Source organism: Dendrobates tinctorius, unplaced genomic scaffold (genome assembly GCF_039654945.1).
Source record: "Dendrobates tinctorius isolate UK_male_01 unplaced genomic scaffold, ASM3965494v1 ptg000127l, whole genome shotgun sequence".
In the NCBI taxonomy this organism is placed as follows: Eukaryota; Metazoa; Chordata; class Amphibia; order Anura; family Dendrobatidae; genus Dendrobates; species Dendrobates tinctorius.
In genome coordinates, this window is record NW_027361795.1 from 3841228 (window position 1) to 3859301 (window position 18074).

Sequence of the window (18074 nt, forward strand, 5' to 3'; positions counted from 1 at the left end):
ATTGGGGGTGAAAACATCATTTTTGTGGAAAAAATATGATTTTTTAATTGTACTGCTGTACGTTATAAACTTCTGTGAAGCCCTTGTTGGTTCAAAGTTCTCACTACATATCTAGATAAGTTCCTTGGGGGGTCTAGTTTCCAAAATGGGGACATTTGTGGGGGGTTTCCACTGTTTAGGTACATCAGGGGCTCTCCAAACGTGACATGGCGTCCGATCTGAATTCTAGCCAATTTTGCATTGAAATAGTCAAACGGCGCTCCTTCCCTTCTGAGCTCTGCCATGCGCCGAAACAGTGGTTCCCCCCCACATATCAGGTATCAGCGTACTCAGGACAAACTGCACAATAACTTTTGCAGTCCAACTTCTCCTGTTACCCTTGGTAAAATAAAAAAAATTGAACCTGAAGTATTTTTTTTGTGAAAAAAAGTTAAATGTTCATTTTTTTTATTAAATATTCAAAAAATTACTGTGAAGCACCTGAAGGGTTAATAAACTTCTTGAATGTGGTTTTGAGCACCTTAAGGGGTGCAGTTTTTAGAATGGTGTCACTTTTGAGTATTTTCTATCATATAGACCCCTCAAAGTGGCTTCAAATATGATGTGGTCTGTAAAAATAAAATGGTATTGCAAAAATGAGAAATCGCTGGTCAACTTTTAACCCTTATAACTTCCTAAGAAAAAAAAATTGGGTTCCAAAATTGTGCTGATGTAAAGTAAATATGTGGGAAATGTTACTTATTAAGTTTTTTGTGTGCCGTATCTCTGTGATTTAAGGGCATAAGAATTCAAAGTTGGAAAATTGCGAAATTTTAAAAATTTTTGCCAAATTTCCGTTTTTTTCACATATAAACGCAAGTTATATGAATGAAATTTTACCACTAGCATGAAGTACAATATGTTACGAGAAAACAGTGTCAGAATCACCGGGATCCATGGAAGCGTTCCTGAGTTATTACCTCATAAAGGGACAGTGGTCAGAATTGTAAAAATTGGCCCGGTCATGAACGTGCAAACCAACCTTGGGGGTTAAGGGGTTAAACAATTAGTAAAGGTAGTAATATAGCCGCCATTTCATTGGAGGTGATTGACCCTGAAGGTCCTGGACCTTCCTTTAAGATTTATAGGCTGGACATTGATGTCCCTGAGAATCTGCCTCCAGGACTTATTTAAATGAAAGGAGGAGTTACCAGTGTGAGTCATGTAGATCAGGAGAGCAGACTGTCAGTTTTTACATGTCTCAGTGAGATCTATGTCCGGCCCATAGATCTTAACAGCTCATTTACATATAAGAAAAACATGGATTTCTCTGAAATAGGACATCGGATTGCAGATATCAAGGTATCACTTTATTCAGCTTCTTATTACCTACATGTCCATATAGATGGCTTAGGAGGGTTGATCCTACTGATAGGTTCCCTTTAATTATTATAATACTTCAACTCTCTACAAAACCAGTTCCCAACAAAAAAAATTCCAAGTATTCTGAATTTTATTTACATTCTGGGTGATTGATCCTACAGTATCCAGCGCTATGTTTCCTAGCATCACCTTCTGACTGAAGGCTTTGAATAATGTAGAAGAGCTGCTGTTTCCATAGTGTATCAAGCTACAGGCTTATGTGTACTGTGATTCTTCAGACTTTTATGGTGCATTCAGAACACACAACAAACAGTTATCCTTCACTTGTCCATATATACATCTAATTTGTACTCCTTACAACATAAAGCAAAATATTTTCTCCCTGAAGACCAACACTGAGCAGGTAAACTGCAGATGATTGTTTGAATTATCAGGGTTTTTTTTATCATAATTATAGCTTGCTTAGAGGGCTATTCTATACTGAAATATGACTGTAACTGTGCTTTCAAGAGAACTTGGAGCAGAATATGTGTGTGCCTCTCACTTCTCCCTCTCCATAGAATTTCAAAAGCACCAACTGCCATCTCCTATGTTAGTAATGTGAAAATCTGTCTTCACTGAAAAAAGGATTTTAGAGATTATACCCGTGAATTAATGGCAAAAGATCAAACCAGGAAGTGAACAAAGCAGATTTCTCTGATATTATATATTACAAAGTTGCTTATTTTCGTGTGAACCTTTGATTTATGAAGTAAAAAATTAAATTAAGGGTTACTTTTTAACCCCTTCACTACCAAGGGTGGTTTGCACTTTAACTACCGGGCCAATTTTTACAATTCTGACCACTGTACCTTTATGAGGTCATAACTCTGGAACGCTTTCATGGATCCCGGTGATTCTGACATTGTTTTCTCGTGACATATTGTACTTCATGTTAGTGGTAAAATTTCATTCAAATAACTTGCGTTTATTTGTGAAAAAAACGGAAATTTGGCGAAAATTTTGAAAATTTCGCAATTTTCCAACTTTGAATTTTTATGCCCTTAAATCACAGCGATACGGCACACAAAAAACTTAATACATAACATTTCCCACATGTTTACTTTACATCAACACAATTTTGGAACCAAAATTTTTTTTTGTTAGGAAGTTATAAGGGTTAAAAATTGACCAGCGATTTCTCATTTTTGCAACACCATTTTATTTTTAGGGACCACTTCACATTTGAAGCCACTTTGAGGGGTCTATATGATAGAAAATACCCAAAAGTGACACCATTCTAAAAACTGCACCCCTTAAGGTGCTTAAAACCACATTCAAGAAGTTTATTAACCCTTTAGGTGCGTCACAGGAATTTTTTGAATATTAAAAAAAAATGAACATTTAACTTTTTTTCACAAAAAAAATACTTCAGGTTCAATTTTCTTTATTTTACCAAGGGTAACAGGAGAAATTGGACTGCAAAAGTTATTGTGCAATTTGTCCTGAGTACGCTGATACCTGATATGTGGGGTCGAACCACTGTTTCGGCGCATGGCAGAGCTCAGAATGGAAGGAGCGCCGTTTGACTTTTTCAATGCAAAATTGGCTGGAATTCAGATCGGACGCCATGTCACGTTTGGCGAGCCCCTGATGTACCTAAACAGTGGAAACCCCCTACAAGTGACCCCATTTTGGAAACTAGACCCCCCAAGGAACTTATCTAGATGTGTGGTGAGAACTTTGAACCCACAAGGGTTTCACAGAAGTTTATAACGTACAGCGGTACAATTAAAAAATCATATTTTTTCCACAAAAATGATCTTTTCACCCCCAATTTTTATTTTTCCAAGGGTAACAGGACCCTAAAAGTTATTGTGCAATTTGTCCTGAGTACGCTGATACCCCATATGTGGGTGTAAATGACTATTTGGGCGCATAGCAGAGCTCGGAAGGGAAGCAGCGCCATTTGACGTTTTTGGCTAGAATTGAGATCGGACACCATGTCGCGATTGGAAAACCCCTGATGTACCAAAACAGTGGAAACCCCCCACAAATGACACCATTTTGGAATCTAGACCCCCCAAGGAACTTATCTCAGATGTGTGGTGAGAACTTTTAACCCCCAAGGGCTTCACAGAAGTTTATAACGTACAGCAGTACAATTAAAAAATCATATTTTTTCCACAAAAATGATCTTTTCACCCTCAATTCTTATTTTTCCAAAAGTAACAGGACCCTAAAAGATATTGTGCAATTTATCCTGAGTACGCTGATACCCCACATGTGGGGGTAAACCACTATTTGGGCGCATGGCAGAGCTCGGAAGGGAAGCAGCGCCATTTGACGTTTTTGGCTGGAATTGAGATCGGACACCATGTCGCGTTAGGAAAGCCCCTGATGTACCAAAACAGTAGAAACCCCCCACAAATTACACCATTTTGGAAACTAGACCCCCCCAAGGAACTTATCTAGATGTGTGGTGAGCACTTTGAACCCCCCAGTGCTTCACTGAAGTTTATAACGTCCGGGCGTGAAAATAAAAAAATCGTATTTTTTCCACAAACATGATCTTTTAGTCCCCATTTTTTTATTTTCCCAAGGGTAACAGGAGAAATTGGACCCCAAAAGTTGTTGTCCAATTTGTCCTGAGTATGCTGATACCTCATATGTGGGAGAAAACTACTGTATGGGCACACATCGGGGCTCGGAAGGGAAGTAGTGACGTTTTGGAATGCAGACTTTGATGGAATGGTCTGCGGGTGTCATGTTGCGTTTGGAGAGCCCCTGATGTACCTAAACAGTGGAAACCCCCCACAAGTGACCCCATTTTGGAAACTAGACCCCCTAATGAATTTATCTAGATGTGTGGTGAGCACTTTGAACCCCCCAGTGCTTCACAGAAGTTTATAACGACCGGGCGTGAAAATAAAAATATCGTATTTTTTCAACAAACATCATCTTTTAGTCCCCATTTTTTTTATTTTCCCAAGGGTAACAGGAGAAATTGGTCCCCAAAAGTTGTTGTCCAATTTGTCCTGAGTACGCTGATACCCCATATGTGGGAGAAAACTACTGTATGGGCACACGTCGGGTCTCGGAAGGGAAGTAGTGACGTTTTGGAATGCAGACTTTGACGGATTGGTATGCAGGTGTCATGTGCGTTTGGAGAGCCCCTGATGTACCTAAACTATTGAAACTCACCACAAGTGACCCCATTTTGGAAACTAGACCCCCCACGGAGCTTATCTAGAAGTGTGGAGAGCACTTTGAACCCCCAAGTGCTTCACAGAAGTTTATAACGCCTGGGCGTGAAAATAAAAAAAACATTTTTTTCCGCAAAATTATATTTTTGCCCCCAATTTTTTATTTTCCTAAGGGTAACAGGAGAAATTGGACCCCAAAAGTTGTTTTGTAATTTGTCCTGAGTAGGCTGATACCCTACATGTGGGGGTAAAACACTGTTTGGGCACATGGCAGAGCTTGGAAGGGAAGGAGCACCATTTGACTTTTTCAACGCAGAATTGGCTGGAATTGAGATCAGACGCCATGTTGCCTTTGGAGAGCACCTGATGTGCCCAAACAGTGGAAACCCCCAATTATAACTCCAACCCTAACCTCAACACACCCCTAACCCTAATCTGAGCCCTAGCCCTAACCCTAGCCCTAACCCTAGCCCTAACCCTAGCCCTAACCCTAGCCCTAACCCTAACCCTAGCCCTACCCTAACCCTAGCGGGAAAATGGAAATAAATACATTTTCTTTTAGTTTTATTATTTTTCCCTAACTAAGGGGGTGATAACGGGGGGTTTGATTTACTATTTATGGCGGTTTTTATGTTTGGCGGATGTCGCACGCTAAAAGACGCTTTTTATTGTAAAAATAGTTTTTGCATCACCACATATTGTGAGCTATAATTTTTCCTTATTTTGACCCACCGAGTCATGTGAGGTCTTATTTTTTGCGGGACGAGTTGACGTTTTTATTGGTACCATTTTCGGGCACGTGACATTTTTTGATCGCTTTTTATTCCGATTTTTGGGACGCAGAATGAACAAAAACCAGCGTTTCATGAATTTCTTTTGGGGAGGTGCGTTTACACCGTTCCGCGTGCGGTAAAATTGATAACGCGTTTTTATTCTTCGGGTCAGTACGGTTACAGCGATACCTCATTTTGGTCGTTTTTTTAAGTTTTGTCGGTTTTTTGCAATGAAAACAATTTTATATAAAAAATAATTATTTTTGTATCGCTTTATTCTGCGAGCTATAACTTTTTTATTTTTTTGCGGATGATGCTGTATGGCGGCTCGTTTTTTGCGGGACAAGATGACGTTTTCAGCGGTACCATGCATATTTATATGCGTCTTTTTGATCGCGCGTTATTGCACTTTTTGTTCGGTGGTATGATAATAAATCATTATTATTTGCTTCGTTTTTTATTTTTATTTTTTAAGGGGTTCACTTAAGGGGTTAACTAATGGGACAGTTTTATAGGGCAGGTCATTACGGACGTGGCGATACCAAATATGTGTACTTTTATTGTTTTTGGGTTTTTTTATTTTGAAAAAATGGATTTATTGGGGAATATTTTTTTTTTTTTTTACTAATTTATTTAGCGATTTTTTTTTATTATTTTTAACACTTTTTTTTTTTTTTTTTTTTACTTTATTACCTTGTCCCAGGTGGGACATCACTGTCCTGTGACAGATCGCTGATCTGTCACATCACAGATCACTGTGACAGATCAGCGATCTGTCACAGGCACTGCTGCAGACTTCCTCATGCCTGCGCTCTGCAGGCAGTGAGGAAGTCAGCTCCCTGCAGGCCCCCGTCGCCATCTTGGATCCGGGGGCCTGTAGGGAAAGAGCCTCCCGCAGCAGCGCTGCACATTGCGCTGCCGTGGGGGGCTCAGGGAAGCACGAAGGGAGCCCCCTCCCTGCCGATGCTTCCCTTTAACCCCCGGTACACCGCGATCGCGTTTGATCGCGTGTGCAAGGGGTTAACGTGTCGGGGGCGGTCCGTGACCGCCCCTGACACATTGTGTCGGGTGTCAGCTATGATAATTAGCTGACACTCAGCCGCGATCAGCGGCGCTCACCACGTGGGCGCCGCTGATCGCGATGACGTAATATTCCGTCCATGGTAATTAGGTCCATGGTCACATGGACGGAATATTACGTCAATTGTAGGTAAGGGGTTAAGTGATAATATGCCACCAATTTAGTATCAAACCCTCCATCCCTCACAAAGTCCTTGATGTTCAATAAAGCATGAACATTCTCCTAGTCTGAATACCTAAAGCCTTGTACTGAATATCATATTTGAAAGAAAGTTTTCCTGTCTTACCCTAACTCTATCCTAATATTTGGGCCGTAGAACAACTTTAAAAGGCAACTGCACTTTCAAGGAACATTTCAGAATAAGTTGGTCCTGTGTGTGTTCATGATGAATTACAATACATCTATATGATTTTTATCCTGCATTTTCAACAGTTTTCCCCTCTGTAGTCTCTGCCTCTAATTTGCAATCTACTCGGAGCTGGTGGGAGGAGACAACCTGCTATATGATCTATGTCATTAACAGCACAGAGGGGGAATCCTCCTCTTCTTTCCTGCTTTAGCAAATAGAAACAAGCAGCAACTTGGAGGAAATCATACACCAGCACTGAGTTGCTTGTGAATCAAGCTCTGATGTAAAAGACTTGTTAGAAAGCTCAGTGCCATCTTTCTGTTTCTCCTTCCGCTTGTTTTCTTACTCTGCTTTTCTCTCCTCCTCGACTTTCCCCTCTTCAAAGAGTATAATGGGAGGTGACACAACGGTCAGTCTTGTTTACAGATGATGGATTTGATCTGTTTTTATTCAGAGTTAATTATAAGTTCACAAGGTGGTGTGGGGGAAGGGAAGATTGGTGTTTGATAAATGGGGAAGAAGCAGCTATCTCTGACAAGATATATTACTAAGATTCATACAATTGTCTGTATTATTGAATTGTGTAAAGATTTTTTTAAAGTATAGTTCCCATTTAAGACAACCACAGCTGCTTTATAAAAGGTCTTGGTGACTATTATGTATAATATATGGAAGAACAGAAAATGTGGTCTAGCTAAAGGGTAGTCATCTCAAAGTCGTGGAGTTTTGGAGAGGTTTCAATATATACAGCCTACCGAACACAACTTACACATGCCTTCTCTTGAATTAATGAACAGGGCAGTAAGGATTTTAAGACGCCAGGTTAAGTTAGAAAGTTTTATAAATTGCCCTCTTTTCCGCATACATTATAGGTTTTGGTTCTAAAGAAAATTCCCAAAATAAAAAAATGTGAAATAGCCTTTAACCCCTTAGTGAGAGAGTCAATTTGGTACTTAATGACCAGGACAATTTTTACAATTCTGACCGCTGTCACCTTATGAGGTTAAAGCTCTGGAACGCTTCAACGTATCCCACTGATTCTAAGACTATTTTTTCGTAACATATTGCACTTCATGTTAGTGGTAAAATTTCTTCAACATAACTTGCGTTTATTTATGAAAAAAACAAAAATTTTGAAAATGTTGCAATTTTCAAACTTTTAATTTTTGTACACTTACATCAGAGAGTGGTATCACACAAAATAGTTAATAAATAACATTTCCCACATGTCTACTTTACATTCGCCCAATTTTGTAAACATAATTTTTTTTTTGCTAGGACGTTATAAGGGTTACAAGTTGACCAGCGATTTCTTATTTTTCCAACAAAATTTGCAAAACCATTTTTTTAGGGACCACCTCACATTTGAAGTGAGTTTTGTGGGTCAATATAACAGAAAATACCTGAAGGTGTCATCATTCTAAAATCTAAACCCCTCAAGGTGCACAAAACCACATTCAAGAAGTTTATTAACTCTTCAGGTGCTTCACAAGAACTAAAGCAATGTGGAAGGAAAAAATGAACATTTTACTTTTTTCACAAAAAAAATTACTTTGGATGCATTTATTTTTTATTTTCACAAGGGCATCAGGAGAAAATTAACCACAAAATTTGTTGTGCAATTTCTCCTGAGTACGCCGATACCCCATATATGGGGAAAATCCACTGGGTGCATGACAGGGCTCAGAAGGGAGGGAGCACCGTTTGAGTTTTTGTACCCAAAATTGGCTGGAATCAATGGTGGTGCCATGTCGCGTTTGGAGACCCCTGATGTACCTAAACAGTGGAAACCCCTTAATTCTAACACACCCCTAATCCCAACTCTAACCATAACCCTAACCACAACCCTAACCCCAACAGACCCCTAACCCTAATCCCAACCCTAACCATAACCCTAACCACAAACCTAAACCCAACACACCCCTAACCCTAATCCCAATCCTAACCATAACCCTAACCACAAACCTAACCATAACACATCCCTAACCCTAATCCCAACCCTAACCATAATCCCAACTATAACCACAACCCTAACTCTAGCCCCAACCCTAACCCTAGACCAGCCTATACCCTAAATTTAGCTCAACCCTAACTTTAGTCCAACCCTAACTTTAGCCCAATCCTAACCATAACTTTAGCCCAACTCACATTAGCCCAACTCTAACCCTAATGGAAATAAATATATTTTTATTTTATTATTTTTAGCTAACTAAGGGGGTGATAAAGGAGGGTTTTATTTACTATTTTTATTTATTTTGATCACTTTGATAGGGTCTATCACAGTGATTAAAATGAACCAATAGGAAAAAATTTCCAATTGTTGCCAGGTGCCGGCAGATCAAGGCGGGTGCACTGCGCATACGCCTGCCATTATCCCCCGGAAGAAGACACCGGCGGCCCGGGGGTACTACACTGGGGGTTGCAGGGGCAAAGGAGGTACCAGGGAGGATAGGGAGACCCTATTTCTCTTCTTCTGATGTGCGATCACAGAAGAGGAGAAATTAAATAGAAAATCAGACTTTTTTTTGCAGTCGCCATTATGCAGTTTACAATGGCGATCACAACACTGGGGTCTGTAAAAACCAACCTGAATCATGTTCTCTGAGGTCTCAGCTACCCCCCCCCGGTAAAAAGTGACGCTGTGGCATAAGTACCCTCAACTGCCACAGTTAAAAGGTGTATCGGTCATTGTTAAGGGGTTAATGTGCTGTAAGAAGGTAACTGGTAAAATACTGGAAGGGAGATATGTGTCACACAGGATGTTAGCCTCAGTGATATGAACCTTGAAAAATGCTCCAGCATACTAAGTGCTGAGAGGAGTTAATCGGCCATATTAAAGAATGGGTGGGAGACTGTTCACCATATCTCCACCCCAGGGTGTGGTCCAGAAGGTAGATATGAAGTCTTTGGACTCATTCAGTATTCGGTGTGTCTGGAGACGAGCTCTCCAGAGATGTGCTTGTGTTAAAGAGAACTGAATCATGTGTTATTTCTCCCTGAGTGGATGGATCCCTGCAGCCACACAGACTGTACTGTATGCTATTTTGTTTTTCCTATTATGCCAGAAGGGCCGAGATTATTTACTTAACTTTGCACTTGTTTAGGCAGTACGTTTTAATACACCATTTGAAAACGGACCGCCCCCGACACGTTAACCCCTTGCACACCGCGATCAAACACGATCGCAGTGTACTGGGGGTTAAAGGGAAGCATCGGCAGGGAGGGGGCTCCCTCCGTGCTTCCCTGAGCCTCCCACGGCAGCGCAATGTGCTGCTGGCGGGGGGCTCCTTCCCTGCAGGCCCCCGAATCCAAGATGGCGACGGGGACCTTCGGGGGCCTGCAGGGAGACGGCTTCCTCAGTGCCTGCAAAGCGCAGGCATGAGGAAGTCTGCTGCACTGCCTGTGACAGATCGCTGATCTGTCACAGTGATCTGTCACAGGACAGTGATGTCCCACCTGGAACAATGTAATAAAGTTTAAAAAAAAAAAAAAGTGTTAAAATAATTTTTTTTGAAAATCGCCAAATAAATTAGAAAAAAAAAAATATTCCCCCAATAAATTCATTTTTTGGAAATAAAAAAAACAAAAAACAATAAAAGCACACATATTTGGTATCGACGCATCCTTAACGACCTGCCCTATAAAACTGTCCCATTAGTTAACCCCTTTAGTGAACCCCTTAAAAAATAAAAATAAAAAATGAAGCAAAAAATAATGATTTATTATCATACCGCCGAACAAAAAGTGCAATAACACACGATCAAAAAGACGCATATAAATATCCATGGTACCGCTGAAAACGTCATCTTGTCCCGCAAAAAACGAGCCACCATACAGCATCATCAGCGAAAAAATAAAAAAGTTATAGCTCGTAGAATAAAGTGATGCAAAAATAATTATTTTTTATATAAAATTGTTTTCATTGCATAAAACCGACAAAACATAAAAAAACAACCTAAATGAGGTATCGCTGTAACCGTACTGACCCGAGGAATAAAAGGTCTTTATCAATTTTATCGCACGCAGAACGGTGTAAACGTATCCCCCCAAAAGAAATTCATGAAACGCTGGTTTTTGCTCATTCTGCGTCCCAAAAATCGGAATAAAAAGCGATCAAAAAATGTCACGTGCCCGAAAATGGTACCAATAAAAACATCAACTCGTCCCGCAAAAAATAAGACCTCACATGACTCGGTGGGTCAAAATACGGAAAAATTATAGCTCTCAATATGTGGTGATGCAAAAACTATTTTTACAATAAAAAGCGCCTTTTAGCATGTGACAGCTGCCAAACATAAAAACCGCTATAAATAGTAAATCAAACCCCCCATTATCACCCCCTTAGTTAGGGAAAAATAATAAAATTAAAAGAAAATGTATTTATTTCCATTTTACCATTAGGGTTAGGGCTAGGGTTAGGGCCAGGGCTAGGGTTAGGGCTAGGGCTAGGGCTAGGGTTAGGGCTAGGGTTAGGGCTGAGATTAGGGTTAGGAGTGTGTTGGAGTTGGAGTTAGAATTGGGGGTTTCCACTGTTTGGGCACATCAGGTGCTCTCCAAATGCAACATGGCGTCTGATCTCAATTCCAGCCAATTCTGAGTTGAAAAAGTCAAATGGTGGTCCTTCCCTTCCAAGCTCTGCCATGCACCCAAACAGTGTTTTACCCCCACATATGGGGTATCAGCCTACTCAGGACAAATTGCAAAACAACTTTTGGGGTCCAATTTATCCTGATACCCTTAGGAAAATAAAAAATTTGGGGCAAAAATATCATTTTTGTGGAAAAAAATGATTTTTTTATTTTCACGCCCGGGCGTTATAAACTTCTGTGAAGCACTTGGGGGTTCAAAGTGCTCACCACACATCTAGATAAGTTCCGTGGGAGGTCTAGTTTCCAAAATGGGGTCACTTGTGGGGCGTTTCAATAGTTTAGGTACATCAGGGGCTCTCCAAACACACATGACACCCGCAGACCATTCCATCAAAGTCTGCATTCCAAAACGTCACTACTTCCCTTCCGAGACCCGACGTGTGCCCATACAGTAGTTTTCTCCCACATATGGGGTATCAGCGTACTCAGGACAAATTGGACAACAACTTTTGGGGTCCAATTTCTCCTGGTACCCTTGGGAAAATAAAAAAAATTGGTGACTAAAAGATCATGTTTGTGGAAAAAATATGATTTTTTTATTTTCACGCCCGGGCGTTATAAACTTCTGTGAAGCCCTTGGGGGTTCAAAGTTCTCACCACATATCTAGATAAGTTCCTTGGGGGGGTCTAGATTCCAAAATGGTGTCATTTGTGGGGGGCTTTCACTGTTTTGGTACATCAGGGGTTTTCCAATCGCGACATGGTGTCCGATCTCAATTCCAGCCAAAAACGTCAAATGGCGCTGCTTCCCTTCTGAGCTCTGCCATGCGCCCAAATAGTGGTTTACCCCCACATGTCGGGTATCAGCGTACTCAGGACAAATTGCACAATAACTTTTAGGGTCCTGTTACCCTTGGGAAAATAAAAATTGGGGGTGAAAAGATCATTTTGTGGAAAAAATATGATTTTTTAATTGTACCGCTGTACGTTATAAACTTCTGTGAAGCCCTTGTGGGTTCAAAGTTCTCACCACATATCTAGATAAGTTCCTTAGGGGGTCTAGTTTCCAAAATGGGGTCACTTGTGGGGGGTTTCCACTGTTTAGGTACATCAGGGGCTCTCCAAACGTGACATGGCGTCCGATCTGAATTCCAGCCAATTTTGCATTGAAAAAGTCAAACGGCGCTCCTTCCCTTCTGAGCTCTGTCATGCGCTGAAACAGTGGTTCCCCCCCACATATCAGGTATCAGCGTACTCAGGACAAATTGCACAATAAATTTTTCAGTCCAATTTCTCCTGTTACCCTTGGTAAAATAAAAAAAATTGAACCTGAAGTATTTTTTTGTTCATTTTTTTTAAATATTCAAATAATTCCTGTGACGCACCTGAAGGGTTAATAAACTTCTTGAATGTGGTTTTGAGCACCTTAAGGGGTGCAGTTTTTAGAATGGTGTCACTTTTGGGTATTTTCTATCATATAGACCCCTCAAAGTGGCTTCAAATGTGATGTGGTCCGTAAAAATAAAATGGTGTTGCAAAAATGAGAAATCGCTGGTCAATTTTTAACCCTTATAACTTCCTAACAAAAAAAATTTTGGTTCCAAAATTGTGCTGATGTAAAGTAAACATGTGGGAAATGTTACTTATCAAGTTTTTTGTGTGCCGTATCTCTGTGATTTAAAGGCATAAAAATTCAAAGTTGGAAAATTGCAAAATTTTCTAAGTTTTTGCCAAATTTCTGTTTTTTTCACAAATAAACACAAGTTATTTGAATTAAATTTTACCACTACCATGAAGTACAATATGTCACGAGAAATCAATGTCAGAATCACCAGGATCCATGGAAGCGTTTCAGAGTTATTACCTCATAAAGGGACATTGGTCAGAATTGTAAACATTGGCCCGGTCATGAACGTGCAAACCACCCTTGGGGCTTAAGGGGTTAAATGGAAAGAGTTTCTAGTATATACAAAAGACCCATCAAGAAATTAACCATACTGTTTCACAAACATTTCTACTTACCTCCACCATTTTTCTGGCACAGATATGGGAATCGCCAAACATTTCCCAAACCCACAGAGTATCCAATTTGTGCAAGAATGTACTGCAGCTTGTTGTTCCATGCCGGTCTGTCCTCTAATTCAGAAATATCTTCCAGCGGTTTTCCTCTACTTTCTTCACCAGATACATTTAGTGCACTCGCTTTATGATCTATTGGTTCCTCATGGGCCAACAAGTCAGCGACAGATTCCGTGACATGTTGGTTGCTGTGCTCTCGCTGAGTCACTTTACTGTTTTTAGGCATTTGGAGAAGTGTGAGTTCTAGAACACCAAGGTAGATTCTGGTGCACAGAAATAATCCAGCACAAGGAGTTATTTAACACTGGCTTCCATGCAATATTGACCTGGAAAAAAAGAAAAATTTAGATTCTACAAACTAAATTTTACAAAATTAACTTTTTGTAAAAATGCTCAATTATGTGATAATTAATTAAAAAAGTATACATGAGAGATAAGCTAAAAGTTATATATAATTTTGTGTGCCTTTGGTGCCAAATAGAATCATGCTTCAATAGTACCTATCACCAGTCTGGGGCTACCCAGTCTAATCAAATACATAGGATAGCCCTAGACTGGTGATAGGAACACTTTAAATAAAAGTTTACAAAATCCAAATAATTTTACTCTCGGATTAGTTATCAAGAGCTGCAGATATAAAATTAAGGCATTATACGGTAGCTCCGTCAGGTACAGTCAAAATCCTCTATGCCTTCCTCCATGATCTATCAGCAAGCTACAGACGGATTAATAAGATATTTGTATCAGCTTTACAGCAGCATGTACCTTTTTTGCAGTTAGACAAGTTATGGCTTTACATATTATTACTCTGTTTATATACATCAAAAGTCCATCTACAGTTCTGAAGCAACCTCCTACGTAACATAATATACAGAATCCCACTTATAAAATGTCACAAGGGGATAAAGAGGCATAGGCATAAATATAATAATATGTAATATTTTATTGAAAAGTTATTTTTTTTAAATTAAAAATTTACAAAGGGATCTTCTCAGCGGTAGCAGGGTGTGGGCTGCTACGACCCCGACAGCGCCGTTTCGCCTATCTGGCTTCCTCCAAAGGAGAAGGGAACATCATTACTAAGTTGGGTGCACTAAGCATGAAGTATTATTATTTGGGGGTACAAGGCGTTACTATTGATGTGTGGGGTCAAAAGGAAGGTAATTAAAGCTCAGGGAGCACTGTTACAGACTGAGGCAATACTACAGAGTAGGGTCCTTTAATGGTCTGTATCAAGATTTTAGGTGAGCAACTATCCAAAGCATATTGCTGTGGGTCAGACCGCACTACTTTCGTAGCAGGAGGGCTATGTTGAAGAGGGCTGTAAGATTGTAACTTTATGAAAAAATTGAGAATACGCTGGAAACCTGAAAAGCCAATGATAAGCTGTACAATAAACTAGGTATGAACTGGAATATAAGTTGGTGTGCATGAAGCATGTAGACTCATGTTCACACTAGCCACTAAACAGACAAAACTGAAGCTAATAACAAAATGAGCAAATACCCTGCAGTAAATAAATAAATAGCAATAGTGCATGAAAATTATATAGGGTACTTAGTTCACATAACTTTGATCAAGCCATCCCACCACCAGAAAAACTTGAAAAGAGAAAGCTACACTATAAATGCACATAATCATACTTACTGGATGTCATTACAAGAATAATATCCCGGGGGAGGTTTAACATTACATCTGCAACCAACCAAACAATTCTATATTTTGTCTATAGTTTAATGAAATCCTGAAAAATCCTTCATTTGACCTTTACTCACTATGCACAAAAAGAAACTGAAGCAATCAAAACTGACATATCGCCCTTGAAGCTTGTACAACTGCTAATAGTCCAGAAAGTAGAATTATGGAGCCCACTCCAAAAAATAAAAGATATTATAGTTTACAGAAAACAATCCAATCAAGAACTGGATGAATGTTTTGTTTGATTTTTTAAACCTAGTCTTTATTTATTAAATGTATAAAGATAAGAAAAAGTACAATCACAAGCCACTAACTGCGCCAATCAATATAACCAATTACTGAGGGAGAGGAAATATCAAATGAAGTTATTAACTTGGTAGTCAAATCCTGAGAAAACAATAGCACAAAATGATAGAGTAATGTAGTACAGTGCACCTGCGCAGACTCTGATTTCTGAAGCTGCAGATGGATGCCACACCCCTGTATATGGTATTTCACTCAGATGTAAACCAATACTTAATACAATTAAGTACCACCACGGGGTGTGTTATGTATTGGATAACACAAAATCAACCTTAAGGAGCAGGACAAGAAAGTACATATCCAAAATATAAGAGATAAGAAGAAAGGCAAAAGAAACAAGTAGAGAAGAAAGGAGGAGAAGGGAAGGTAGGGATGGCGATAGGGAAAACAGGGATGTAACTACCGCAGTCGCCGCAGTGACAGGGTCCATCGGGTGAGAGAACCGCCGGTGCCAGATATACTTCAGCCGGATGTGCGTCCTCTGGCAATACACGCTGCCAGCTAATCAGAGGCCATCAGCATCATAATTTTTTAAAATCAATTAGTACATGGTGACTATACTACTACACGGATGACTATGGGCTGTGTACTATACTTTGGAAAAAAAAATGGATTTAGTTCAGCTCACCCCTCATTGATGCTGCAGCAAGGTCCGAGCAAGGACACATCTCCACTTGGACGTCTTGAAATACTTCACAGAAAAATGAAAGTCCAGCTCCAGGAGTAAATCCAGAATTCTCTTTATTTGTTCCATTAAAATACAAGCATGGCTGCTATAGTCATCATAGACTCTGAGTCTAAGAGCGTATACCGCTCAAAACGCGTACAGAACCTCCTGGGCATTCTCTGTGCGGCTATCCCATCCCAGGGTAAAAACCGCAATGATGACTATAGCAGCCATGCTTGTATTTTAATGGAACAAATAAAGAGAATTCTGGATTTACTCCTTGAGCTGGACTTTCCTTTTTCTGTGTGTATTATACTACATGGATGACTTAGGCTGGGGCCACACTGCGTTATGGCAGTCTGTTAGACGGACTGCGTTACACCGAGTCCATTAACGCTGCCATTAACCCCCATTATCGGGCGCATCGCCAACGCATGCCATAATCGGCATGCACTAGCGATGTGCCGTCATTCTGAGACGGAGCCTCAGACACGGGCTGCAGCGTCCGAGGCTCCGTCAACTCTAGCGCAGAAGAAGCATCTGCACTAGCGGTATAGCATGACGCAATCGCGTTATGCTATAGTGTTAACGCAGCCCGTCAACGCTATGCGTTGAATGGGCTGCTTTAACGCAGTATGAACCTGGCCTAAGGGCAGTGCATTAGACTACATGCATGACTATAGTCTGTATATTATACCATATGTATGCCCTGTGCATTATACTACATAAAAATATATTCATACGTATACGCGCGCTTAGATTCAATCATAACAAAACATTACTGATAAAAAAGACAATTTGTACCTTATATTGGTTTGTTGATGAATATTCAATATTGAATGAGGATTTGCAGTTTTAAATAGAAAACCTATTGAAACCGGCTGAAATTAAGAGTTAAAAAATAAAGGTTATTAGATGAATATATATAAATGCAATCAGTAAAAAAAAAAAAAAAAAGAAATTTTTTAGAAAAGTACCTTCCTATTAATATGCAATAATATTGATGGTCAGAGAATAACCTATGTGTCCATCCTAATAAAATAGTACAACAATTCGCAATGAACTATAAATAGATCATATCCGACTGATATAACTAATGTCGCAGTACTAAATATAATTATCTAGCACATAAAAGTGCCGTACCTACTAAAATCATGTGCTGATGATGAGAGCGACCAGAGTTCAGAAAAACTCAAGAAGATAGCGCCTTAGTCCACTCAGGAGAAATTATAAATTGCTATAAGTGTTAAGACCAAAACAGCAATGTGCACAAATAGAATTTAGTACCTTCATGGAAGAAGCGCCTTATCCAATTCTGCTTAATAAGTAAGCGGCTGATCTGGGAGCTGTGTCGCGGTCGAGAGCAGACTTCCCAGGTAGATTGCTGGAGTGCACGGAAAGCACAGTGTGCGCGATGATCGCTAGCAGGACCCCTGATGAAGGAATCCTCTAGAATTCCGAAACGCATAGGGATTAGGATTACTGGCTCTTCTGCATATTATATTCTTCTGCTGCGCAACACGCAATTTTGGCAGGTCACGTGACCTAAAGATGACACGCAGGTCCTGGTTGTTCACAGAACCTGCCAGCGATCATTTTTCACTCTGTTTTATTGCAGCCCTTTTGTAAATTTGAAAAAGTTCATTTTTTTATGATTAATTAATGTACACTCTGCACCCCATCTTGTCTGAAACAAAATGTAGAAATTTATGCAAATTTATTAAAAAGGAAAAACTGAAATATCACATGGTCATAAGTAGAGTTGAGCGACTTTTGTTTTTTTAGGGTCGCGTTTCGTTTTGTGAAACCCGACTTTTCCAAAAGTCGGGTCGAGCAAGATCGTCCGATTATAGGGAAAAGTCGGGGTCGTACCGAAACACGAAACCCAATGTAAGTCAATGGGGAATAAAAGTCGGCAGTGAGAGGAGGCCAGGAAACACACCAACAGTGCCCATTTGAATGCCAAAAGCATCAATTCTTCTTACTTA

General features: G+C 39.9%; 1 protein-coding gene across 2 annotated transcripts in view; it reads right to left on the bottom strand.

Annotated features, from left to right (window-relative positions):
• Positions 1-18074, bottom strand: part of SLC6A17 (solute carrier family 6 member 17) — a 126518-nt gene that overhangs the window by 71086 nt on the left and 37358 nt on the right. The window contains exons 2-3 of one of the 2 annotated variants that reach the window (XM_073542436.1): positions 16891-16967; positions 13362-13744 (exon numbers count right to left, since the gene is read on the bottom strand). In XM_073542436.1, coding sequence (XP_073398537.1) covers positions 13362-13644 — 283 coding nt within the window. In that variant the 5' untranslated portion in view covers positions 13645-13744; positions 16891-16967. The remainder of the gene's footprint in view (positions 1-13361; positions 13745-16890; positions 16968-18074) is intronic. The other variant, XM_073542435.1, reaches the window with a different exon arrangement.